We start from the raw sequence: 25,691 nt of genomic DNA, 5'->3' as shown, positions 1-25,691 counted from the left end.
TCGGTGGGTGCGTCGGGCACTTCCGGGTGTGACTGTGCGTATTTCCGGTCAAGATGGCCGCGCCCAGCAGAATCAGGTGCGGGCGACTCTGTCTTTAGGCGTGGCGGCAACTCGAGGCTCGGGAAGGTGAGATCTGCCTCGCCGTGGCGCCCCTCTTTGGAGAAGAGGGAGGGTACTTGTTGCTAAGGAGAACGAAGGGTCAGCTAAGTGCAGTGGAGACCAGCAGTGAGGTTGCTAAGAGACGGGAACGCATGCAGTGGAGATGGGGGAGGGGATTTGTTGCCAGAGAGAGTGGGTGGGGCCTGTTGCTGGGGAGGAAGGAGGGGCTTTTGGCTTTGGGGAAGGGTCTTGTTGGTATGAAGGAAGGAAAGCGGGCTTTGGTTTAGGGGGTGAGGTAGAGTGGTTTGGGGTCATGAAGTGGCGTCGAGCTCCCCTAAAATGCCACCTTCTCAGCAGACCCCCAGGAATCGACCCACCAGGACGCCAGAGCTGCCTCAGCGGTGACCACCCTCTCCCCCCAACATATTGTTCCCTTCTTCACAAGAGGTCAATGGCAGACAAAGGCTCAGGGAGCAGTCGTCTCCCCCTGGCGCTGCCCCCGGCGTCCCAGGGTTGCTCGTCAGGGGGCAGTGGCTCCTCCGCGGGGGGCTCAGGCAATCCCCGGCCCCCACGCAACCTCCAAGGGCTGCTGCAGATGGCCATCACCGCGGGATCTGAGGAGCCAGACCCCCCTCCGGAACCCATGAGTGAAGAGGTAAAGTATGGGGACCCAAGGAGTGGGTTAAGGCAACTGGGGACAAGGTGTTTTGAAAAGTGTGGCTTAAGCTAGAAGCTGGGGTCTTCCAGGATGTGGGGGCAGGAGCCCAGATATGGAGACATATAGACATTTTTGTGCTTGATAGAGTAGCCATAGGCTGAAGGTCAGATGTCAAGTGTCTGAGGGGACAGATCCTTGTTTCCCTGCAGTGTTCTGGGATGTAGAATAGCCTCCTGATTTTTCTTTCTTTCTTTCTTTTTTTAAAGAAAAAGAATAAGGAGGACTATCCAGGGCTTGAAAGACCTGGATTCAGCATTGTCCAGCTGTGTGACCTTGGGTATACTTGGATATATTACTTAATCTTTCTAAACTTTTATTCATTTATTTGCAAATTGTTGATGTTAAGAAGAATAACAGCTCTTTTTTTTTTTTTTTTTCTTTTTAGAAGGGTACTTGGGATTGAACATTGAACCTAAGTGCATTCTACCTCCAAGCTGCAACCCCAGTCCTTTTTTATTTTTTGGTTTTGTCTTTTGTTTTTTGATACTGGGAGTTGAACCCAAGACCTTGTGCATGTAGGGCAAATGCCCTATCACTGAGCCACATCATCAGCCCTATTTTTTGGTTTTGAAACAGTCTGGGTAGGTTGCTGAAGCTGACCTCAAATCTGCAGTCTTCCTGTCCCAGCCTCCCAAGTATTAGATGGCATGTGCCATCACTCCTGGCTTAATAACAGTACTTGTTAGGGTGGTCCTGAGGTTCTGTTTTAAGTAGGGCTGTGCACCATGCTACACATATGTGTGTGTGTATGTATATGTATGTATGAACATACACATATATATGGGCAATATTGCAGTTTGATTTAATTTCTGTCAGTGGCCACTGTGTGACCTTGCCTTGGGCAAGTCACACCCTTTCTGGTCACTGTTTTCTCATCTGTGAATTGTGGATAACAGTAACACCCCGTAGAACTGTTTTGAAGACTGTTAGCAATATTTATTACATGTAATGTTTAATTGGCAATTACTGTATATAGAACTTTGTGGTAATCCTTTTGCATTGTGCTATGGAGCCTTTATGACAATAAGGTGGGAAACGGGCACAGAAAGATTATAAGTTTTATCTAAGACTGTGACTACAGAGCCCTCTTATGAATATTTAACTCAGGGCTTGCCCCACCCCCCCAAAAAAATTAAATATTCTCAGCTCTTATCCCGCTTGACCTAATAAAAGCAGTTGGTTATGTCCTTCTCCTTGAATCTTCCTTCGTTTGATTTTCAGGATGACATAGTCTCCTGGTTTTCATCTTCACTAACCAACCTTCCTCTTACTCCTTTGTTGGTTCTTCCTCATTCCCCAGCCTCATAATGATGGAGCATGCAGGACCAGTCCTGGGCTCTCTTCTCTCATCCATACTCTCTTTTGTGATGTTGTGTTGAAGCTTAGGCCTGAGAACTCTCAGATTTATATCTTGAGCCAGTGGCTTTCCAATGGGCTGTCTCCCCAAGGGATAGTTGTCAAAGGTTGGAGACATTCTTGGTTTTCACAACTGGGAGGAGGGAGCTGCTGGCATCTCGCAGGTGCCGGACCCTGTGCAACACCCAGTAGTATGCAGGACAGCCCCCACCATATAGAAGCATCCAGGTCAGAGTGTCAGCAGAGTTGGGGTTGAGAAATTTGTCTAAGCTGGACCTCCATTCTGAACTTTAGGCAGCCTGTTCAGTAATTTCCCTGGATGTGTAATAGAGCCTTTAAACGTAGCAGTTAGGTTGCAGAGTAAATTCTCATCTTTGCTGCTCTCACTCCAAACCTGCCGTGCCTGCCCCTTCCTGTCTCATTGCTCAAGACAGAAACCCTGGCATCCTCCTGGTCTCCTCTCTCTTGAACCCCACATCTCAGCTAATCATATTGTCTCCTTGTGTGTGTGTGTGTGTGTGTGTGTGTGTGTGTGTGTGTGTGTGGTACTGGGGATTGAACCCAGGGGCATCCTACCTCTGAGCTACACCCCAGCCCTATTTTTGATTTGGAAACAGGGTCTTACTAAGTTGCCGAGGGTGGCTTTAAACCTGCCATCCTTTTGTCTCAGCCTCCCAAGTACTGGATTACAGGCATGTGCCACCATGCCTGGCTGTCTCTTTTCTAAATAAGTCCAGGATCTGACTTTCTCACCTCTCCAGCACTCCCACCCTGCTCTTTCTCTTCACCTTCTCCCTTTCCCACATCACCACCTTAGACTCCCAAGACTTCCTGCCCTGTCCCTGCCTCCCCTCACTGCTCTCCCCACCCCTCTGCTCAGAGCCCTGTGGCAGCTGCCCCACCCTTATTCATGATGAAGTCTCAGTTTTTTTTTTTTTTTTTAAATGGGTCTGGGGATGGAACCCAGGGGCATTTGACCTTCGAGCTACATCCCCTGCCCTATTTTTTATTTTTAATTTGAAACAGGGTCTCACTGAGTTGCAAAGGGCCTCACTAAGTAGCTGAGGCTGTCTGCGAACTGCGATCCTTCAGTCTCAGCCTCCCAAATGCTGGGATTACAAGCGTGCACCACCACGCCTGGCTAAGTCTCAGGTTTTCACAACTGACCACAGGACCCAGCCCGATCTTCTTATCTGTCTCTTCTCACCTGTCCCTTCCCCCTTGCTCACTCTGCATCAGCCATGTAGGCCTCCTGGCCGTTCCCTTTGCTTGGACTATTCTTTTCTCAAATACCTACTTAACTCACATATGGCCTCCCCGAGACTGCCCCATTAATTAATTTTTTTTTTTTTTTTTGGTGGTACTGGGGTTCCTGGAAGCCCTTCTACCTCCGGGCTACACTCCCAGACCTCTTTTTACATTTTGTATTTGGAAACAGGGTCTCCTAAGCCAGCGCGCGCGGCTGGCTTCGAACCTGCGCGATCCTCCTTTCTCTGCCTCCCAAGCGCGGGGATTACAAGCGTGCGCCACCATGCCCGGCATTAATTAATTTTTAAAATAATTTTTTTGTGGGTTTGGGAATGGAACCCAGGGGCATTCGATCTCCGAGCTATACTTCCTGCCCTATTTTTTATTCTTTATTTTGGAACAGGGTCTCACTAAGTTGTGGAGGGCCTCACTAAGTACCACGATCCTCCGGTTTCAGCCTCCTGAATGCTGGGATTATGAGTGTGTGTCACTACGCCCAGCTCACCCCATTTAATTTTACAGCCCCCAACTCGGATCTCCTGATTCTCCAACTGTATATTTTTTTTTCTATTTTTATTTTTATTTTTGGTGGTACTGGAGGTGAAACCCAGAGGCTTTCTACCTCTGGGCTATACTCCCAGACCTATTTTATATTTTATTTGGAAACAGGGTCTCACTAAGTTGCTGAGAGCCTCACTAAGTAGCTGAGGCTGGCTTAGAACCTGTGCGATCCTGTCTCAGCCTCCCAAGCGTGGGGATTACAAGTGTGCGCACCACACCCGGCTGATTCTCCACTGTTTAACCTTAACACCATTGTGCCGCTGCTTGTCCTACCACCATATCACACACAATATGCTTTGCTTATTTTCTCTCTTATCTGCTCCCCCACCAGAACAAGACCCCTTGTTCCCTGGGGGTGGGGAGGAGTTTCTGCCTGTTTGGCATAGGAGCAAGTCCCTAGTGTCCAGAAAAGGGTCTGTGAATAAGAAAGATGCTGTAGATATTTACTGATGGAAGGAACTGTTGGCCCTCACATGCTGGCTGACTTTACGAATGCTGTTACTCCCTAGTTGGTTACTGATAGACAGCTGCTTTTCTCCCCACCCTATCCCTAGAGACGGCAGTGGTTGCAGGAGGCCATGTCTGCTGCCTTCCGGGGCCAGCGGGAGGAGGTGGAGCAGATGAAGAGCTGCCTCCGAGTGCTGTCCCAGCCTACACCTTCCGCGGCCGCTGAAGCCGAACTGGCCACTGACCAGCAAGAGCGGGAGGGGGCCCTGGAGCTGCTGGCTGACCTGTGTGAGAACATGGATAATGCCACAGGTAACCAAACGCACGTCTCTCCCAGGGCTTCCTGTCTGCTCACAGCCCAACAGTTCAGTCCTTGTCGTCCTCTCCAGGTTCACACCGATGGCCCCGCCCCACCTCCAGCCTTTCCCCTCTATTGGTCATTTTTTTCCTTCTCTGCCAGCATCGACTGCTACTTCCGAGAGGAGAGGCAGTTTGGGGTTGAGTGGTGAGGGAACGCCTCCCCAAGGGTTGACATTTGGTCAAAGACCTGAAGTAGGGGTGCGAGTCATGAGATTATCTCTGGAGAAAGTATTCCAGAAAAGCTGGGCATGGTGGTACCTGTAATCCCTGTACTTGGGGAGGCCGAGGCAGGAGGATTGGAGGTTCAAAACCAGCCTTGGCAACTTTTTCTGGTGGTACTGGGGGTGGAACCCAGAGGCTTTCTACCTCCAGGCTATACTCCCAGACCTATTTTATATTTTAAATATTTATATTCCAAATATTTTATTTGAAAGCAGGGTCTCACTAAGTTGCTGAGATCCTCAATAAAGTAGTTGAGGCTGGCTTCGAACCTATGCGATCCTCCTATCTCAGCCTCCCAAGCGCGGGGATTACAAACGTGTGCCACCCTGCCAGGCTGGCAATTTTTTCAAAATTAAAACTATTAATAGGTCTGGGGATGTAGCTCAGAGAGGTAGAATGCCCCTAGGTTCAATCCCCAGCACCACACACACACACACATAAAAATAAAAAGGGCTGGGGGTGTAGCTTGGAGGTAGAGTGCCCCTGGGTTTGATCCCCAGTACCCCTCCCCCACAAAAGCATTCCAGCCAGTGCAAAGGGCCCGATGTGAGAACGTGCCTAGCTTGTGTTCAGGACTGGCAGAAAGGCAAGTGAGAGTCCAGGGGTAGGAAATAACATTGGGGCATGCAGGGCCTCCAGGACCAACATGCACACTGTGGGTCTTATTCTGAATGCAGCAGAGCTCCTAGGTTTGAGCAGAGAGTTAGGTTACTGGGCAAGACCCTGCTTCCCTTGGAGGGTGGTATGGTCATCTTGGCTCTGCTGCTTGGTGACGCTGAGCTTGGAATCCTTGGTTACCTCCTGTGTCCACAGGCTGGTGAGGATGGGAGGCAAGGTAAGAGCCACATGGGACTCAGTCTGCCCAGCTCCAGACACAAAGCAAATGTGCAGGGCAGGGACGTCAGGGTGTCTTCACTTTGGACAGGGGCAGGATGAAGTTCGGGAAGGCTTCCTCTTTTGGAGCTCTGTGGTACCCGTGAGCACATTGAGTGCTCTGAGTGTGCTGCATTGAAGACGCACAGTGTTTCCCAGACTTAACCTCAGCAGAGGGTTCCCTTCCCAACAGGATGGCTTGCTTTATTTATTTATTTATTTATTTATTTATTTATACTTGGTGTTGAACCTAGGGGCATTCTACCTGAGATACAACTCTAGTCCCCCTCCTGTATTTTGGGTTCTGGAGATTGAACCCAGTGCCATTCTACCTCCAAGCTACATTCCTGGCCTGATTTTATTTCCTATTTGGAAACAGGGTCTCACTAGGTTGCTGAGAGCCTTGCCAATTTGCTGAGGCTGGCTTTGAACCTGCAATCTTCCTGTCTCAGTCTCCCAAGTACTGGGATTAAAAGTGTGTGCACCGGGTGTATTCATTCGAGTCACCTCTCCATGCCAGTCTGGTATGGAGCTGTACCTATCTGTATTTCTATCTTTTAATAAACTTCTTTAAATCTTAAAAAAAAAGTGTGTGCGCCACCACGCCAGCCCCCAGCCCTCTTTATTTTGAAACAGAGCCTTACTAAGTTGCTGAGAGCCTTACTAAGTTGTGAGGCTGACCTTGAATCTATGATTCTCCTGTCTCAGCCTCCCAAATCCTGATATTACAGTGTGTACCACTGTGCCTGGTTACACAGAATGGCTTTGGTGACTTTCCCCCTTCATTTTTTTTTTTTTTTCTTAATAAGGAAATGCTTATTGAGCAGCTGCTGGGGGATAACTCTCCAATCACAGCAGCAGTAACTTTCATACCTCTATACTAACCATGAGAGAAGTAACCATGAGAGAAGTAAAGCCAGAGATTCCATTTCCTCTTGGGCCTGCCCCTCTCTGTGCATATGTCACACACACACACACACACACACACACACACACACACACACACACACACCTATTTCTCTCTTTTTTTTTCCCCTTTGGTGGTACTGCAGATGGAACCCAGGGCCTCATTCATGCCAGGCAAATGCTGTACCACTGAGCTACATCCCAGCCATTGGGAGGCTGAGCCTGGTGGATCGAGGTTCTCAGACAGCCTCAACTACTTAGTGAGGCCCTTTGCAACTCAGTGAGACCCTGTTTCAAAAATAAAATACTGTGCCGGGCGTGGTGGCGCACGCCTGTAATCCCCGCGCTTGGGAGGTGGAGACAGGAGGATCGCGCAGGTTCGAAGCCAGCTGTGCTGGCTTAAGAGACCCTGCTTCAAAATATAAAATAGGTCTGGGAGTGTAGCCCGGAAGTAGAAGGGCTTCCAGGAACCCCAGTACCACAAAAAAAAAAAAAAAAAAAAAAGACTAAAAAATAGTGCTGGGGGTGTAGCTCCAAGGTAGAATGTCCCTGGGTTCCAGCCCCAGTACTGCCAAAAAAAAAAAAAAAAAAAATTTGAGATAATGTCTAAGTTGCTCAGGCTGGCTCTGAACCTGAACCTGCCACCCTGCAGCCTCAGTCTCATGAGTAGCTGAGATTACAGGTGTGCACCACCATCTTGGATTTTTTGATCCTGGGGATTGAACCCAGCAGGGACATACTACCTTTGAGCTACACCCCCAGCCCTTTTGTTGTTGTTGTTTGAGAACAGTGAGAGTCTGGCTAAGTTGCTGAGACTGTCCTTGAGCCATTGATCCTCCTGTTTCAGCCTCCCAAGTACTGGGATTACAGGTACGTGCCACCATACCCGGCTTGGTTTTTCTTTTTTTTTTTTCCATAAAGATGCATGAAACTGATGAAGATGAGCTCCTGGGAGCATTTGTTCATGTGGTTGTTTACCCCACTAATAATAACATAGCTATTATTAATTTTCTTTTTGGTACTGGGGATTGAACTCAGGGGTGTTCTGTCTTTGACCTCAGCCCTTTGTGTGTTTGTGGTACTGGGGATGGAACCCAGGAGCGTTCTACCTCTGGGCTGCACCCCCAGACTTTTTTTACTTTTTATTTGGAGACAGAATCTCGCTGAGTTGCTGAGGGTCTTGCTAAGTTGCTGAGGCTGTCCTCAAACCTGTGGTCCTCCTGTCTCAGCCTCTCAAGTATTGGGATTATAGACCTATGCCACCATGCCCAGCAATAATTATTATTTATTGAGGCAGATTCACATAGCGTAGAATTAACTGTTATCACATGTATAGTTCCATGACATTTAGTATGTTCACAGCATTGTACCATTATTATCTCTATTTCCAGAACTTTGTCATTACCCCAAAATTAGAACCTTCCCCCGTCAGCATTCCCCCCAACCTATATTTCCAAATACAGTCATGTTCTGAGGACATCAGTCTGTGGACTGGGGGTTGGGGGGGGGTGCACAGTTCAGTCTCTGACTTCCCGCTTCTACCCTCTCCTTTCTGCGGCACAGATTTCTGCCAGCTGTCCGGCATGCATCTGCTGGTGGGCCGGTACCTGGAGGCGGGGGCTGCAGGGCTGCGGTGGAGGGCTGCGCAGCTCATTGGCACGTGTAGCCAGAATGTGGCGGCCATCCAGGAGCAGGTGCTGGGCCTTGGTGCCTTGCGGAAGCTGCTGCGGCTGCTTGACCGGGATGCCTGCGACACGGTACGCGTCAAGGCCCTCTTCGCCATTTCCTGTGAGTGTCCTGAGAGCCCAGGGTGCTTGGGGCGGGGAGGCTTGGGCCAGTGTTATCCACTGTTGGAGTTCTGTGGACCAACTGGGGCAAAGGGAGGGGTTCCTCCTTCATTACTGTATTCCTCATGCTTGTTGGGGCTCTGTGCTGAACATTGGGATGAGCGCATTGAGCTTGTCTGACCTCCCTGTGCATCAGAGCCAAGGCCAAGGATGCAGGCACAGTGGTGACTGGTGATGCTATGTGGTCCAGTTTGAGTACCTGGTACTTGTCAAAGCTCAGTCCAGCTCTGTCCACCCCTGGGGTCAGTTCATTCAATGGTGTGAGATGCTAAGTCGTGTCCCTGGCCCCTGCCCACTACAGAGAACAGCATCCTCCAGTGTGACAGCCAACACTGTGAAATCGCTGAGGCAGGAACACCACGGCTCTGCCTTTTATCCTCTGAGCCTGTGAAGTAGGGACTATTTTTGTACTCAGTTTCATAGGAAACGGCAGTGTTGACAGACTCGGTCAGGGTTGTGCTTCTCTGACCCCTGTATAGGAGGCCACCCTGCCCCCTGGGAGACATGGGTTGAAAACCAGGCTCTGCAGGTTGCTGCTTGCTCTGTGCTGGGTATCGTTTGCTCAGTCCTCACACATGTGCCCAGAGGTAGGGATGACAGTCAGTGTCCCCTCCACATGGAGGCGGGACCTGGCCAGGGAGGCCCAGGGGTGCTGTTGTCACCTTTATTTTATATGTGTGGTACTGGGGATTGAACCCAGCGGTATTTATCTCTGAGCTAACAGCTAAAGCCCTTTATTTTGAAACAGGGTCTCGCTAAGTTGTGGAGGGTCTCCTCGCTAAGTTTCTGAGGTTGGCCGTGAACCTGGGATCCTCCTGTCTCAGTCTCCCAAGTACTGGAATTACAGGTGTGCCTCACCATGCCTGACTAACACCCAGCTTTTTCCCCCATGGTACTGGGGATTGAATCCAGGGGCATTCTGCCTCCAAGCTACACCCCTATCCCTTTTTAAAAATCATTTTGTTTTGAAACAGGGTCTCAGTAGGTTGCTGGGAGTCTCGTTCAGTTTCTAAGGCTGGCCTCAAACCTGCTGTCCTTCCAGCTTAGTCTTTCAAGTACTCGTATTATAGACACGTACCACTATGCCTGACCTTTTTTTTTTTTTTTTTTTTTTTGCGGGTCTGGGGTCTGGGGATAGAACCCAAGGGCATTCAACCTCTGAGCTACACCTCCCATCCTATATTCTATTCTTTTTTCTTTTTTTGTGTGTGGTACTGGGAATGAAACCTAGGGGCTTTCTACCTCTGGGCTACACTCTCAGACCTCTTTTATATTTTATTTGGAAACAGGGTATTACTAAGCTGCTGAGAGCCTCACTAAGTAGCTGAGGCTGACTTCGAACCTACACGATCCTCCTGTCTCAGCCTCCCAAGTACTGGGATTACAAGTGTGCACCACCACACCTGGCTGTATTATTTATTTTGAAACAGGGTCTCACTAAGTTGCAGAGGGCCTCACTAAATAGCTGAGGCTGTCCGTGAACTGCGATCCTCTGGTCTCAGCCTTCCAAATGTTGGGATTACAAGCATGCGCCACCATGCTGGGCTGGCTTTTTCTTTTTAGCAGCTTTATTGATTATATATATATATATATATATATATATAAAATCATATATATATATAATTTATGGCCTGTGAAATTATATATATATATAATTTCACAGGCCATAAATTAATCCTTTTAGAGCATACAACTTAGTTTTTTTTAGTGTATTTATAAGATTGTGCCTCACCCATCCTATTTCTAGAAAATTTTCACCAGCCCCCAAATCAGACCCTGTGTGCATTAAGCAGTTCTTCTCCGTCTCTAGCTCCCCCTGGCCCCTGCGTCAACTGGTCTGCTTTTCTGTCTTTAAGGATCTGCCTCTCCCAGACATTTTGTCTAAACAGACAATATGTGTGGCCTTTGGTGTCTGGATTCTTTCACGGAGCTTGCAGTTTGTCCGTGTTGTAGTGTGCGTCAGAGCTTCATTCCTTTCTATGGCTGAATGACATTCCCCAGTGGATACAGCCCATTTGTTTATCCATCCATCTGCTGCTGGACGTCTGGATTGTTTCAGTCTCTTGGCTGCTGTGTTGCTATGAACACGGGCATACAAGTCTGTGTGTGGACACAGGTTTTCATTTCACCAGGGCAGGCACCTGGGAGTGGACCTGCTGAGTCAGGTGATGGCTCCTCGTTTGTCTGTTCTGGGTCAGTTGTTTAACTCCGGCAGCCTTGCATGGTCACTGAAATGGGGTGTGGGGAAGAAGTCTCCACACCCCCATTCTGAATGCTGGTCTCCACGTGGCCCGTCCCCGTGATGGGCAGATGGTGCTGAGGCGCAGAGGCTGGGGAGAGGAGCAGGGAGGATTTGGGTAGGAGCAGCCTGCTGGGAAGGAGCATTCTAGCCAGGGGAGAGGAAGAGTCACGCTGGAGACAGCATGTGGAAAGTCATGGCCCAAACTAGGGATGTGGGTGGGCGGAGAGACACAGGGCCGCTGAGCCACAGGGACGGAGGGGAGGACATGATGCCCAGAGCTGCCAGGGCCCCAGCAGGGTGGGGAAGGACTGGTAGAGTGTTCTTCTCATAGCTATCAATTATTATTATTATTATTTTGTAGTGCTGGGGATTGAATCCAGAGGCATTTTACCTCTGAGCTGCACCCCAGTCCTATTTGATTTTTTATTTGGAAGCAGGGTCTTATTAAATTGCTAAAGGCCTTGCTTAGTTGCTGAGGCTAGCTTTAAGCCTATGGCCCTCTTTTCTTAGCCTTACAAGTACTGGGATTATACAGGCATGGGCCACCACACCTGGCTGTTTTTTGCTTTTGTTGTTTGTTTGTTTGTTTATTTATTTATTTATTTGCGGGTCTGGGGATGGAACCCAGGGTCATTCGACCTCTGAGATACACCCCCTGCCCTAATTTTTATTCTTTATTTTGAAACCGGGTCTCACTGCGTTGCAGAGGGCCTCACTAAGTAGCTGAGGCTGTCTGTGAATTGTGATCCTCCGGTCTCAGCCTCCCAAATACTGGGATTACAAGCGTGAGCCACAGTGCCCGGCTAATGCCTCCTCTTGGCAGGCAAGGATATGATGCTGTTGGCAAGAAGCCTTGGCCACTCTAAGCGTCCTCACAGCAGGGCAGCTTCTCAGGAGAAAGTCATCTGAGATGCCAGGCACAAGCTACTGGAGCTGTACTGCAGTTTGTTTTTGGAAATAAAATTCACCTACAATCTTATTTATTTTTTTGTGGTAGTGGGGATTGAACCCAGAGGCATTCTATCATCCAGCTACACCCCTATCCCTATTTTATGTTCTTATTTTGGGTCTCACTAAGTTGCTAAGGGCCTTGCTAAGTTGCAGAGGCTGCCCTCAAACCTGTGATCCTCTTGTCTCAGCCTCTCAAGTACTGGGATGACAGGCATGTGCCACCACACCCAGCTCACCTACCCATTTTTTTATTTGTTTTTTGGTACTGAGAGTTGAACCCAAGGGCATTCTACCTCCAAGCTACACCTCCTGCCCTATTTAACTTTTTATTTTGAAACAGGGTCTTGATATTGATGAGAGTCTCACTACTGTTGAGGCTGGCCTTGAACCTGTAATCCTTCTGTCTCAGCCTCCCAAGCACTTGGATTATAGGAGTGTGCCTCCATGCCAGGATTCGCTTACCCATTTATTTATTTGTTTCTTTGTTTACTTATTTATTTTATTTGTGGCACTGAGTATTGAACCCAGGGACTTTCTACCTGAGCTACAACCCCAGCCCTATTTTTTTTTTTTTTTTTTCCGGTACTGGGTATGGAATCCACGGGCATTCTGTCTCCAAACTATATCCCTAGCCCTATTTTTTATTCTTTATTTTGAAACAGGGTCTCACTGAGTTTCAAGGGGCCTCACTAAGTAGTAGCTGAGGCTGTCCACGAACCGTGATCCTCCTGTCTCAGCCTCCTAAATTCTAGGATTACGAGGGTACACCACCACGCCCTGCTCCAGCCCTATTTTTTATTTATTTTGGAACAGGGTCTTACTAAGTTGTGGAGGGCCTCACTAAGTAGCTAAGGCTAGCCACGAACCTTAGATCTTCCTGTCTCAGCCGCTCAAGTACTAGGATTTACAAGTGTGAACCACTATGCCCAGCTCACCTACCCATTTTATTTATTTATTTATTTATTTATTTATTTATTTATTTACTTTGTGGTACTGGGGATAGAACCCAGGGCCCAGGGCATTCTACCTCCAAACTATACCCCGAGCCCCATTTTTTATTTATTTTGAAACAGGGTCTCACTAAGTTGTGGAAGGCCTCTTTAAGTAGTTGAAGCTGGTTGAGAACCTGTGATCCTTCTGTCTCTGCCTTCTAAGTACTGGGATTACAAGTGTGCGCCACCATGTCTAGCTCACCTGCCCATTTTAAAGTGTACAATTCAATGGTGTCAGGACTTTGGTGGTTTTAGGATATGTCATCATGTGGCTACATGGCTACAGGTTTTTTTTGTGTGTTTGGTACTGGGGATTGAACCCAGGGGCATTTAACCTCTGAGTTACACCACTTAGCCCTGTTTTATTTTTTTATTTTTTTATTTTTTATTTTTTTGGTGGTACTGGAGGTGGAACCCAGAGGCTTTCTACCTCCGGGCTATACTCCCAGACCTATTTTATACTTTATTTGGAAACAGGGTCTCACTAAGTTGCTCAGAGCCTCACTAAGTAGCTGAGGCTGGCTTCGAACCGCGATCATTTGGTCTCTGCCTCCCGAATGCTGGGATTATATGCATGCACCACCACGCCTGGCTTTTATTCTTTATTTTGAAACAGAGTCTCACTAAGTTGTAGAGGGTCTCACTAAGTAGCTGAGGCTGGCTGCGAACCTGTGATCTTCTTGTCTCAGCCTCCCAAGTACTGGGATTACAAGCATGCACCACCACTCCCAGCTTTTGGCCCGCTCTTCCTTCCTTCCTTCTTTTCTTTCTTTCTTTCTTTCTTTCTTTCTTTCTTTCTTTCTTTCTTTCTTTCTTTCTTTCTTTCTTTCTTTCTTTCTTCCTCCCTCCCTCCCTCCCTCCCTCCCTCCCTCCCTCCTTCCCTCCCTCCCTTCCTTCCTTCCTTCCTTCCTTTCTTCTTTCTTGCAGTACTGGGGATGGAACCCAGGGGCATTCTACCTCCAAGCTATACCCCTAGCCCTATTTTATATTTTGAAACAGGGTCTCTCTGAGTTACAAAGGACCTCACTAAGTAGCTGAGGCTGGCTGGGAACTTGGATTCTCCGGTCTTGGCCTCTCAAATGCTGGGATTGCATGCATGCATCACCACGCCTGGGTACTTTTTATTTTGAAACAGGGTCTCACTAAGTTGGGAAGAGTCTTGCTAAGTTCCTGAGGCTGGCTGTGAACCCGTGATCCTCCTGTCGCAGCCTTCCAAGTGCTAGGAGAGTAAGTGTACCCCTGCACACCCCACTATGGCTACACTTTGGTAAGCTCTCTGCTACCAGCCACTTGCAGGGCTCCGTCATGGGAGTTCCTCCTGCTGCCTGGGGCTGTGATATTACTGTGCTTGCTGCCCTTCCTGGGAGGGCATGGACTTACTTGCCCTCAGCCACTTCAATTGTGAGTGACTCTTTGTTTCCATAGAGAAAGGGTTTCAGAAAGCCACAGAGGGGGTCAGATGGTAGCTTGTGTGTGATTGTGTGATGGCCTCGAGTGGGGGAGGGTGTTGCAAAGGAGTAGTAGTCACACATATTTCTTTGGTTTCCCTCTTTTTGACTATTTTTTGGTTTGTGTATGGTACTGGAGATTGAATCCAGGGGCATTCTACCTCTAGGCTACACCCCCAGCCTTGTTTTATTTTAATTTTTGCAGTAGTGGGGATTGAATCCAGGCATATTCTACCTCTGAGCTACACCCCAGTAATATTTTTTATTCTTTATTTTGAAACAGAGTCTCACTAAGTTGCAGAGGGCCTCACAAGTTTCTAAGACTGGCCACGAACCTGTGATCTTCTTGTCTTACAGGTGTAACACCACAACTTGCTTACTTATTTTTATATTCTTTATTTTGAAACAGGGTCTTACCAAATTCCGCATGCCGGCCTTGAACTATGATCCTCTGTCTCAGCCTTCTAACTACTGGTATCACAGGCATGAGCTACCGTGCTAGGCTATGATTTAATTATTTTTTTTTGCAGTACTGGGGGTTGAACCCAAGGGCATGCTACCTCTGAGCTACGTTTCTAGCTTTATTTTTTATTCTGTTTCTTTCTTTCTTTTTCTTTCTTTCTACGTCCCTAGCTTTATCTTTTATTCTCTTTCTTTCTTTTCTTTTCTTTCTTTCTTTTTTTTGGTGGTACTGGAGATGGAATCCTTCTACCTCTGGGCTATACTCCCAGACCTATTTTTATATATTTTATTTGGAAACAGGATCTCTTAAACCAGCGATGCTGGCTTCGAAACTGTGCGATCCTCCAGTCTCCACCTCCCAAGCGTGGGGATTACAAGCGTGTGCCACCACGCCCGGCTTTATTCTGTATTTTGAAACAGGGTCTCATTAAGTTGCAGAGGCCTCACTAAGTAGCTGAGGTTGTCCTTGAACCTGTAATCTTCCTGTCTTAGCCTCCCAAGTGCTGGGATGACAAGCGTGCACCACCATGCCTGGCTACAGTTTAATTTCTTTAGAGTAGTTCCCAGCAAAAATGAGTGGAAGGTACAGAAAGTTCCTGTTTTACCTGTTTTCTTCATTATCAGCATCCCTGCAGAACAGTGTCTGTGTGACAGTTGGTGAGCCTGCACAGGCCTGTCACCGCGCCCAGTCCATGGTTCATGTGAGGGCTCCTGCGTGCGTGCAGTCTAGTATCATATAACCTCCAGAATAGTATACAGAGTAGTTTGAGTGCCCTAAACTCTCTGTGTTCTGTTGGTCTTTCATACCACTGATCTGCTTCCTGTCTCCATAGTTGTGGTTTTTCTAGAGTGTCATATAGCTGGAGCTCTGCGGTATAGAGCCCTTCAGATTGTTTTCTTAGTAAGACGTGGGATAAGGTCTTTCCCTGTCTTTTGTGGTTTGACAGCTCATTTCTTTTGAGTGCTGAATAAACACAGTTTTTTTTAGGGAAGAAGAGTGGTTGGTGGTGACCACATTGTTGTTTTTTTTTTTTTTTTTTTTGTGTGTGTGTGTGTGTGAGGTACTGGGGATGGAACCCAGGTACATTCTACCTCTGAGCTACACCCCCAGCCTTACTTTTTATTCTTTATTTTGAAACAGGGTCTCACTAAGTTACGAGGTCTCACTAAGTAGCTAAGGCTGACCACGAACCAGCAATCCTCCTGTCTCAGCCACTCGAGTACTGGGATTATAAGCGTGTGCGACCACGCCTGGCTACCACCTTGGCTTTTACTTGAAGCAGAAGCAGCCTGCTGTCACATAGAGTGGCAGTGAATGCAGCAGGAGTGGTGGGAGGGGACTAGGGAGTGAAGGTGGTAACAGGTAAAAGATAAAGGCTAAGGGCGAGTAAATGGCAGTTCTCAAAGAGCAGTGGTGTCCTCCAGGGAACACTTGGCCAGTGTCTGCAGACATTGTCAGTTGTCATATGTAAGGGTCAGGGCTCCTGGTTTCTGGTGGGTGGAAGCCCAGGATTCTGGGAAACATTCTCTAATATACAGGGCAGCTCCCACAGCGCTGAATGGCACAGCCTCAAAGTTCACCGCATCCAGGTGAAGAAGTCCAGGGTTAAAGGGCGTGGTTGTTCATGGGCACATTTCATAAGCCAATGGTATACATAGCACGGGCCCATGGAAATTGATGAAGATGATGGTGGTGATGGCACTTGTTGTTGTTGTTGGTGGTGATGGTGATGACAGTGGTGGTGATGATGGTGGTCCTGCTCCCGCAGGACAGCGGTGATGGTGATGGTTGTGATAATGGTGGTTGTAGTGATGGTGACCATGGTGGTAGTGGTGGTGGTGATTGTGCTGATGGTGGTGGCAATGATGATGTTGGTGTTAGTGGTGATTGATGCTGGTGATGATGGTGGTGGTAATGGTGACGGTGGTGATGATTGTGGCAGTAGTAATGATGGTGGTGATGTTTTGGTGAAAGTGATGGTGATGATGGTCTTGATGATAGGAGTGACGGTGATGGTTGTGGTGATGGGTGACCATGGTGGTAGTGAATGTGTTGGTGATGATGACGATGGCGGTGGGCAGTGGCTGTGGTGGTGGTAATGACTGTAACCTCAAGACCTTGCTTGCTCCCCAGGCCTTGTCCGGGAGCAGGAGGCTGGGCTGCTGCAGTTCCTTCGCCTGGATGGCTTCTCTGTGCTGATGCGGGCCATGCAGCAGCAAGTGCAGAAGCTCAAGGTCAAGTCGGCGTTCTTGCTACAGAACCTGCTGGTGGGCCACCCAGAACACAAAGGTGAGGCGGCTCCGTGAGGGGAGCAGGCATGCTGGGATGCGCATGTGTGTGGGGCGTGGGGGGGTATGGCCTACCCCTCTAACTGCACTGCCCTTCCCCAGGAACCCTGTGCTCTATGGGGATGGTCCAGCAGCTGGTGGCCCTCGTGCGGACAGAACACAGCCCCTTCCATGAGCATGTGCTCGGAGCCCTGTGCAGGTGTGCTGGGGTTCTGAGAGGATGGGTCTGGGGCTGGGGTTCCCCACATCTGGAGTAGCTTAGGCACCTGCCCTCCAGTCTCCTTCCCCCAGGACCTAGGGCTCAGAACCTCCCCTGTGAGGGACGAGGAGTGTGAGGCCAGAGAGGATCAGGAGTCACAGAGGCTCAGTCTCCTCACAGGTACCATTTACACAGCCTGCCAGGAGAGGGGAGTTCCTCGTTCCCAGCCTGATTTTATGAGCAGATTAGTGTTTAAGAAATGAACCATTGGAGTGAGCAGGGTCTGAGAGTCAGCTCCACCCCAGGCACCTTGTTTTGTACAAGTCTCAGCATAATCCTTTGGTGACCATATTAGATGGAGGAGCCGAGGCCGAGTGTAGCGATGTGCCGAGGCTCCCAAGGGAGCAGAAGTAGCAGGCATTTTGAGCCAGGGCCCTGACCTGGGGGAGGGAGGGAGCGATTCCTAACAGCTGCTTCCATGTCCCCTGTAGCCTGGTGACAGACTTCCCCCAAGGTGTGCGTGAGTGCCGGGAGCCAGAGCTGGGCCTGGAGGAGCTTCTCCGCCACCGCTGCCAGCTGCTGCAGCAACACGAAGAGTACCAGGTATGCCAGGCTGGTGGGGCAGGGTGTCCTCTGGCTTGGGGCCCAAGCTGTAATTTTCTCCTGTTTCCATTTCTGTGTTTTTCTCCTCACCCATTCAGCAGGCATGTGTTGCAGGCCCCCCGTCCCCATGCTGTGTCGGTACATGGGGGACAGAGAGAAGGAAGGATGTTGAATTAGATATTTCTTTTTATTTTGGTATTAGGGATTGAACCCAGGGGCATTCTACTTCTGCTACATCCTAGCCTTTTGATATAGGGTCTCTTTAAGTTTCTAAGGGTCTTGCTGAGTTGCTGAGGCTGGCTGCAAAGCTGTGATCCTCCTGTCTAATCCCCTCAACCCCTTGCCCTCCGCCACCAAGTACACTACTGGTTTTTTTTTTTTTTTGGTACTGGAGATTGAACCCAGGGGCATTCTACCTCCGAGGTACAAGCCCTACTTTTATTCTTTATTTTGAAACAAGCTCTCACTAAGTTGTGGAGGGCCTCACTAAGTACTTGAGGCTGGCTACAAAACTGTGATCCTCTTGTCTTAACCTCCCAAGTACTGGAATTATAAGTGTGCACCACTATGCCCAGTTCCCTATACCTGGTTTCTTAAAATTTTGTGTGTGTGTATGTTGAGGATTGAACCCAGGGGTATTCTACCTCGACCCCCAGCCTTGTGTGTGTATGTATGTGTATGTGATACTGGGGATAGATCCTAGGGGCATTCTACCTCCACACTATACCATCGGCCTTATTTTTTATTTTATTTATTTTGCGGGTCTGGGATGGAACCCAGGGGCATTTGCCCTCTGAGCTACGCCCTCTGCCCAGTTTTTTATTCTTTATTTTGAAACAGGGTCTCACTGAGTTGCGGAGGGCCTCACTAAGTAGCTGAGGTTGTCCATGATCCGCGTTCCTCCGGTCTTAGCATCCCAAATGCTGGGATCACAAGCGTGCGCCTTGTGGCCATGCCTGGCTTTTTTTTTACTCTTTATTTTGAAACAAGGCTTCACTAAGTTGCTGAGGCTGGTTGCGAGCTTGTGATCTTCCTGTCTCAGCCTCCCAAATACTGGGATAACAGGTGTGTACCATCTCACCCAGCTTTCTTAAAGCCCTTTAAGCATTAAATATGCAGGTCCTTTGTATTTATGTGTTTTTGCTGGTTTGTGTGTGCTTTCCTGGTTTCTGGGGTTTGTTTCTGTGGAAGGGTTGAAGGGAGTGATGGAATGAACCACTCTGGGGAGTTGGGATGGTCCTAAGGGGCATAAGGATAGATCACTGGAGGGGACCCAGGTTCTTAGTGGTTCAGAAACTGGCGAGAAAGGAAAGAGATCCTGGATCTGAGCAGTGGTCCAAGAAGCCTGGGTGGTTTCTTGGCTACAAAAACAAGTGACAGAGAGCTGGGAGTGAAGAAGATTTGCTCCTATGCTGAGCATGCCGGAGGCAGGGCCTGGTCTCTGCTCAGAACTCCCCTCTTGTCCCCAATCCAGGAGGAGCTGGAGTTCTGTGAAAAGCTGTTACAGACCTGTTTCTCCAGCCCGACGGATGACAGCATGGATCGGTGAAACTGGGTGGCTTCTTGCCCTCTCTCCATGGGGACCCCAGGCCTCCCGCCTCCCTCCCTTCCACGATGCACTCTCCCAAGGGACCGCAGGGCCTCATGGGTACCTGGGCCTGGGGCATGCCAGCACGTCTCCGGGCAGCCCGCTGGAGAGGACTCCAAGAAAGGGGCTGGCTCCTCGGCCCCCACCTCCTGTGCTCTCTCTCACCCCCTTCTCATGTCTGCCCTGCTCTTCCCCTCCTTCCCATTCACTGTTACCTGTGTCACCTCCTCTGGAAGGTGTGTGGGGGAGGGCGGGAGAGGCATGAGCTTAGGTGTACTGGGGAGCCACCAGAGGAATAATAAAAGTGTTGCTCTTGCTCTTTACCATCCACAGAGTCGTTTTTGCCTTTCTTCTTTCAGCCTCTCTTGAGAGAGAATGCTGGCAACATCTGTCCATTTTGGCCACCAAGCAGCCCTGAGTGCTCCTAAGTTTGGTTAGAGGTCCTAAGGTAAAAGCCATTTTCTTTCCCAGCATCCTTGCAGTAGGATAGTCCTATGATTTTGGCCCCACCAATTAGAACCTACCAGGAAGTCTGGTTGCAGGAGCTAATGATGGAGGAGGCCTGCTCATAGTGTCTGCTGGCTAGGCTGGCAGCAAATGCACCTGGCTTCTAGAGGGGGCAGGCAGAGGTTCTGGCCATAGTGTCCAAGCTGGGTGCTGGTGATAGGCGCTGCCATGCTCTATGAGCAGGCTTGTGTGTGGGCTTTGTTCTGACTGCAAAGCACCAAGCCAGACTCAGGAGCCTTTTGGAGATTTGAGGACTGCCCCATCCCCTTCAACCAATTCCTTTCCTGTTTGTTTAAAGGAAGTTGTCATTTGCACCCTAGAGTTTTGACTGATGCTCGTGTTCGAGAGAGATGAAAAAGCCCAGCTTGGTAGTGGACACCTGTAATTCCAGTACTTGGGAGGCTGACACAGGTGGATTGCAGGTTTGAAGCCAGCCTCAGTGATTTAGTGAGATCATGTTTCCATGTAAAAAGTGAAATAGAGCTAGGGTGTAGCTCAGAGGTAAGAATGCTCTTGGGTTCAATCACCAGCAACTCCCCCCCACCACATACACACACAAAGTCAGCTGAGCTCTGGATGTTTAATCTAGTAGTCAGGATTCAAACTTGGGCTAATACCAAAATCATGCATGCTCCTTTGCCCCTACACTGACCTTCTTCCTGGTTGGAGGAGCCAGCAAGCATAGGCTTCCTCGTAGGTGGCAGGGAGTAGGTCAGAGCACAGACACGCTGTGGCCAGACTGGTTCAACATGGAAGGAGAGCTGAAGGGTTGACCAATGATGCCCATCAGATGGGGTGAATTGTTCCTCCTTGTCTCATGGAAGTGGTAAGAGAGACACTAGTAGAAGTTTACTTTCATGTGGAAATGTGAATGGTGGGGAAATTAATGTTCCCACTGTGCACTTCAGTACCAACAAGAGCATTATCTGTCTGATTTGTGATGAGGTTGGAACCCAGGGCATTCTACCTCCGAGCAAATTCCCCAGCCCTATTTTTTTTTTCCTCTTTTTTTTTTTTTTTTTTGGTGGTACTGGGGGTGGAACCCAGAGGCTTTCTACCTCCGGGCTGTACTCCCAGACCTATTTTCTATTTTATTTGGAAATATGGTCTCACTAAGTTGCTGAGAGCCTCACCAAGTAGCTGAGGCTGGCTTCGAACCTGTGCGATCCTCCTGTCTCAGCCTCCCAAGCGCGGGGATTACAAGCATGCGCCACCACGCCCGGTACCAGCCCTATTTTTTATTCTTTATTTTGAAACAGGGTCTCACTGAGTTGCAAAGGGCCTCACTAAGTAGCTGAGGCTATCCTCAAACCACAATCCTTCTGTCTCAGCCTCCCAAATGCTGGGATTATACGTGCAAGCCACCACACCCAGCTAGCTTCCAGGATTCTTGAGGACTGTCTTCCTTGTATCTCAGAATCCATTTCATGTTTGACTATGACCATCTTTCTGCCCTTTGGTTGCTGAATCTGTGTTAAAACTATGCCATTGTATTGTACAGGAAAATGAGGAAACCAAATGCTGGGCAAAAGATAATACAGAAAACAAGGAACAAGCCAGGTATGGTGGCCCACACCTGTGATTTCAGTGCTTGGGAGGCAACCATGAGGAATACAGGTTCAAGGCCAGCCTCAACAACTTGGCAAGGTCCTCAGCAATTTAGCGAGCTGTTTCAAAATAAAAAGTGAAATAGACCTAGGAGTTTAGCTCAGGGGACCTGGGTTTAGTAACATAACACACACACACACAGGAGGAAATGTCTATGATTGTTCATTTTAGGTGTCAATATGACTGGGCTATGGGATGCCCAGTTAACTTGTTAAATATTATTTCTAGATGTATCTGTGAAGATATTTCTGGAAGAGATCAGTAAATCGATGTTGGTGAGCATCATATAACCTGTTGAGGGCCCAAAGAGAATAAAAAGGTGGAAAAAGGGCAGATACAACCTTCTGCTCTTGGACATCAGTATTCCTGGTACTTGGGCCTTTGGACTCAGATTGGGGCTTATGCTTTTGGCTCCTCTGATTCTCTGGCCTTCAGGCCTGGACTGGAACTGTATCACCAGCATTCCTGGACTTCATTCCAGCTTCCATAATCATGTGGACCAATCACTCATAATAAATCACTTTCTATATATTGACAAATTATCATGTTGGTTCTATTTCTGTGGAGAACCCTAATAGGCTCACAATTGCTTCAAGCTATATAACATCAGGAACCTGAGTCCACTGAGGAAACAAATTGCAGGCTGTGGTAAACTAGATTGTATGGTTAATATTCCCTCCTACCAACTGGGCCTCCATGAGATAAGGGCATGTTTCTACCTCCTGGTGCTGAGTGGAACTTGTATACCTGCCCCTTGATGGTGGGTTTGAGCACATGACTTTCTTTGACGAGTGGACAGCAGCAGATGTGAGGCAATCAGACTTAAAACATACTAACACAGTTGGGCTTGGTCTCCTGTGGACCTGCCTCTTGTTATGAGATGGTGTCCCAACATGAGAGCAGAACCAGTCTTTCCAATCTTTACTTGGGCGGTTCCAAACTATGGACATGGTATATGCCATTGAGGTGGTCTGTCATGCAGCACTAACTTGTTGATAGACAAGGACCAAACAATACCATGTCTAACATACATTAGCTATTTCTAGCAGAGACCAGAGAAGAGAAATGGCTAAAAAATCAAATTATAGGTTTTTTTTTTTTTTTGTGGTACTGGGGTTCCTGGAAACCCTCCTATCTCTGGGCTACACTCCCAGACCTATTTTTTTATATATATTTTTTTATTTGGAAACAGGGTCTCTTAAGCCAGCGAGGCTGGCTTCGAACTTGGCGATCCTCCTGTCTCCACCTCCCAAGCGAGGGGATTACAAGTGTGCGCCACCACGCCCTGCTTAAATTACAGGTATTAATCAGTGAATGCAGGTCGAAATGACAAAGATTAAAGGCATTAGAGGAGTTAACAGATGTGGAGGGCAAATGTATAACTGGCTTTTTTTTTTTTTTGGTAGTAGGGGTTGAACCCAGTGGCTTCTACCTCTTATCTACAGCCACAGACCTTTTCATTTCTTATTTTGAAACAGGGTCTAAGTTGTGTGTGTGTGTGTGTGGGGGGGGTTGGTAAATTGCTGAAGTTGGCCTTGAACCTGTGATCCTCCTGTTTTGGCCTCCCAAATACTGGGTTTACAGGTGTGCACCATCATGCTGGACCACATAACTGGCATTGAAAAACAGAATAGCTAGGACAGAGCAATATACTTAAACATTTGAAATTAAAAGCTGCAGAGCTGCTGGGCATCATGGCGCAGGTTTGTAATCCCCATGCTTGGGAGGTGGAGACAGGAGGATCATGCAGGTTCGAAGCCAGCCGTGCTGGCTTAAGAGACCCTGTTTCCAAATAAAAAAGTATAAAATAGGTCTGGGAGTGTAGCCCGGAGGTAGAAGGGCTTCCAAGAACCCCAGTACCACCAAAAAAAAAAAAAGCTGTAGAGCTGGGCATGGTGCTGTACTCCTGTAATCCTAGTATTTAGGAGGCTGAGATGGGAGCATTGAGGGTTTGAGGCCAGCCTCAGCAATTTAGTGAGACTCTCAGCAACCTAGCAAGAAACACTTTAAAAATAAAACAACAAAAAAGGGGCTGGGGTTGTAGCTTGGAGGTAGAATGCCCCAAGGTTCAACCCTCACCCAGTACCAAACAACAACAAAAAGCAATCTGAAGCTTAAAAAGTAAAAGTAAAGCTGTTTTCCATCCGTGAACTTACTCATTCTAACCGTAGGCCTCTGAAGTGGGCAGGAAGGGGTTATGAAAGTTGCGGAGACTGAGGCTCTGAGCCAAGTGGGCCTTAAAGAATACGAGGTCTAGGAGGGCCTTCCAGTTGACGTAATTAGAAGAGGCTTCGTGCATTAACTGGCTTTGGCATTAACAGTAAGGACGGCTGGGCCAAGTCCGGAGGGGGGACTGTCAGCCCCAGGCATCCAGACCGCACCGATGGAACAAAAGCATTTGACGTCGGGGGACCCAGACCGTGGGTCCCACTGGGATGGCAGGAGAACTGCAACGGAAGTCAAAGGGGGCGAGCCGGGAGAGAAGTGATGGAGCAGGAGGCTCACACGGATTCTGAGCGCGGATACAGATTCTACAGCAACAATGGCGCCTGCGTATCGGCCTGTCTGGGTTTATCCGTAGAGACCATTGGCAACAACCCGCGCAGGCGCACCGCGCAGGCGGCGTTTAGATGGGGGCGGGGGCGGGGCGCCCGGGGCAGGCAGCGCGCACGCGCACTGCGTCCCCGCGCCCCGCTGCGGCGGCGGGAGGGCGGGGCTTCCGTGGCTCCCGGCGCGCGGGGCATTGTGGGATAGTGGCGGAGCGAGCCGGGCGTCGGAGGCCCTGAGGTGGACTTCGGGCCTGAAGACCCAGCGTCTTCGGGGAAGCCGGCGGTTGAGGAGGGCATCGGCTCCGGCCGGCCGCCGCGCATCTCTGCGGCCCGCGCGGGCTACGGAGGAGGACGCTTTGCCGTCCCGCCGACTCCGTCCCGGCGGAGCAGCTCGGGGCGACCTGCGGCCCTGCCCGCGGAGGCGCCTCGCGGGCCTCGCGACCGCCGCGCCCCCCGTGCGGACCCTCGCGCTCGGCGGCGCCTCGACCGAGGGCGCGTGCGCGGCGCCAGCCCCGGCCCAGCGCCTGCGCGAGCCCCGCCGCCCCCGCCCCAACTCCGGGCCCGCGGCGGGGCCGAGCCGCCGGCGGCGGGGCGGGGGGGGGGGCGCCCCGATGAGCCCCGAGTGCGAGGAGCCGCCGCCCCCCCGTGCAGGTGAGCCGGGCCTGGCCGGCCCTCGCCTCTCGCGGGGTTCCCCTCTCCCCACCCGCCGCTTCCTCCCTCGGTCTCCTCGCCCCGCCCCGCCGTCGGTCTCATCTCCCTCGCGACGTCCCCAAGTCTCTGTCTCCTCTCAGTACCCCCGACTCTCTCTCCGTGCCTTCCTCTCAGCGCCTCCAGGTCCCAGTCACTTCTCACCTCCCAGATCCCATCCTCTCCCAAGTCTCGTTCTCTCATTGGGTTTCCCAAACCTGTCAGTCTCCCAAGTCCACCAAGTCCCTTGGATTCAAGTCTCTCCTGCCCTCGCCCATCCATTTCCATCTGACCTCGCAAGATCCCCAACTCGTCTCCAGGGTCCTTTTTCTTGGCCCTTCCTCATCCTCATCCTTTTCCCTCCAGCCCAGCTCCCTAGTCTCTTCTTGCTGGGACCCACATTTCCTTCTTACCCCCTCCATCCCAGCTCTCTTTGGACGCCACTGCGCCCCTGCCCTGTCCCCGCCAGTTTACCTCTTGAGTACCTTCTTTCCTCTTACTCCTGTCCCATTTCTTGCCTCTCCTTTAACTCCTGCCAGCCTTCTAGGACTTGTTGGCTTCTGACTCTCACTTTTCAGTTCAGAATGACTAGTAGAGGGCTTTCCCTTATCACCTTGGCAGTGGCTCCCCTGCTCCTAGCTGTCTCTGGCCCCTTGTGTGAGGAGGGACTTGAGAGCCTGAATTTTCAGCAGCAGCCACTGCACGGTCCTGCTTCTGAGAGATGAGGCCCGCTGTGTCCAGGGTCGGGAGGCTGGCGGGAGGGGTCAGTGTTCAGGCCCTGCTCTGAAGTGGAGCGGGTCCCTGGGGAGACAAAGGCAGAACTGGACAGTCACAATTACTTTGTGTTGTGATGAAGGTAACTCAGGGTGCTGCTTCAGGAGGCCACAGAGCGGGAGAGACTGGTGAGACTAGCCGGTTGGGTGGCTTTT

At 49.7% G+C, this 25,691-nt stretch overlaps 1 protein-coding gene across 2 annotated transcripts; it reads left to right on the top strand.

Annotated features, from left to right (window-relative positions):
* Positions 1 to 19,372, top strand: HSPBP1 (HSPA (Hsp70) binding protein 1; the record flags this gene model as incomplete). 2 transcript variants are annotated; one of them, XM_080704526.1, is made up of 8 exons in its annotated part: positions 1 to 126; positions 454 to 754; positions 4,537 to 4,741; positions 8,354 to 8,578; positions 16,867 to 17,022; positions 17,124 to 17,220; positions 17,712 to 17,823; positions 19,298 to 19,372. In XM_080704526.1, 7 exons carry the CDS (start codon positions 551 to 553, stop codon positions 19,370 to 19,372), a joined length of 1,074 nt encoding a protein of 357 aa, XP_080560652.1. The 2 variants fall into 2 exon arrangements, with proteins under 2 accessions (XP_080560652.1, XP_080560651.1); XM_080704525.1 differs by lacking the exon at positions 1 to 126 and having other exon boundaries at positions 413 to 754.
* Positions 19,373 to 25,691: the final 6,319 nt, after the last annotated feature.

The sequence above is a fragment of the Muscardinus avellanarius genome (assembly GCF_963383645.1).
Source record: "Muscardinus avellanarius genome assembly, chromosome: 10".
NCBI lineage: Eukaryota > Metazoa > Chordata > Mammalia > Rodentia > Gliridae > Muscardinus > Muscardinus avellanarius.
The sequence above is the reverse complement of the archived record's forward strand: the minus strand, read 5'-3'. Positions and strand labels throughout refer to the sequence as shown.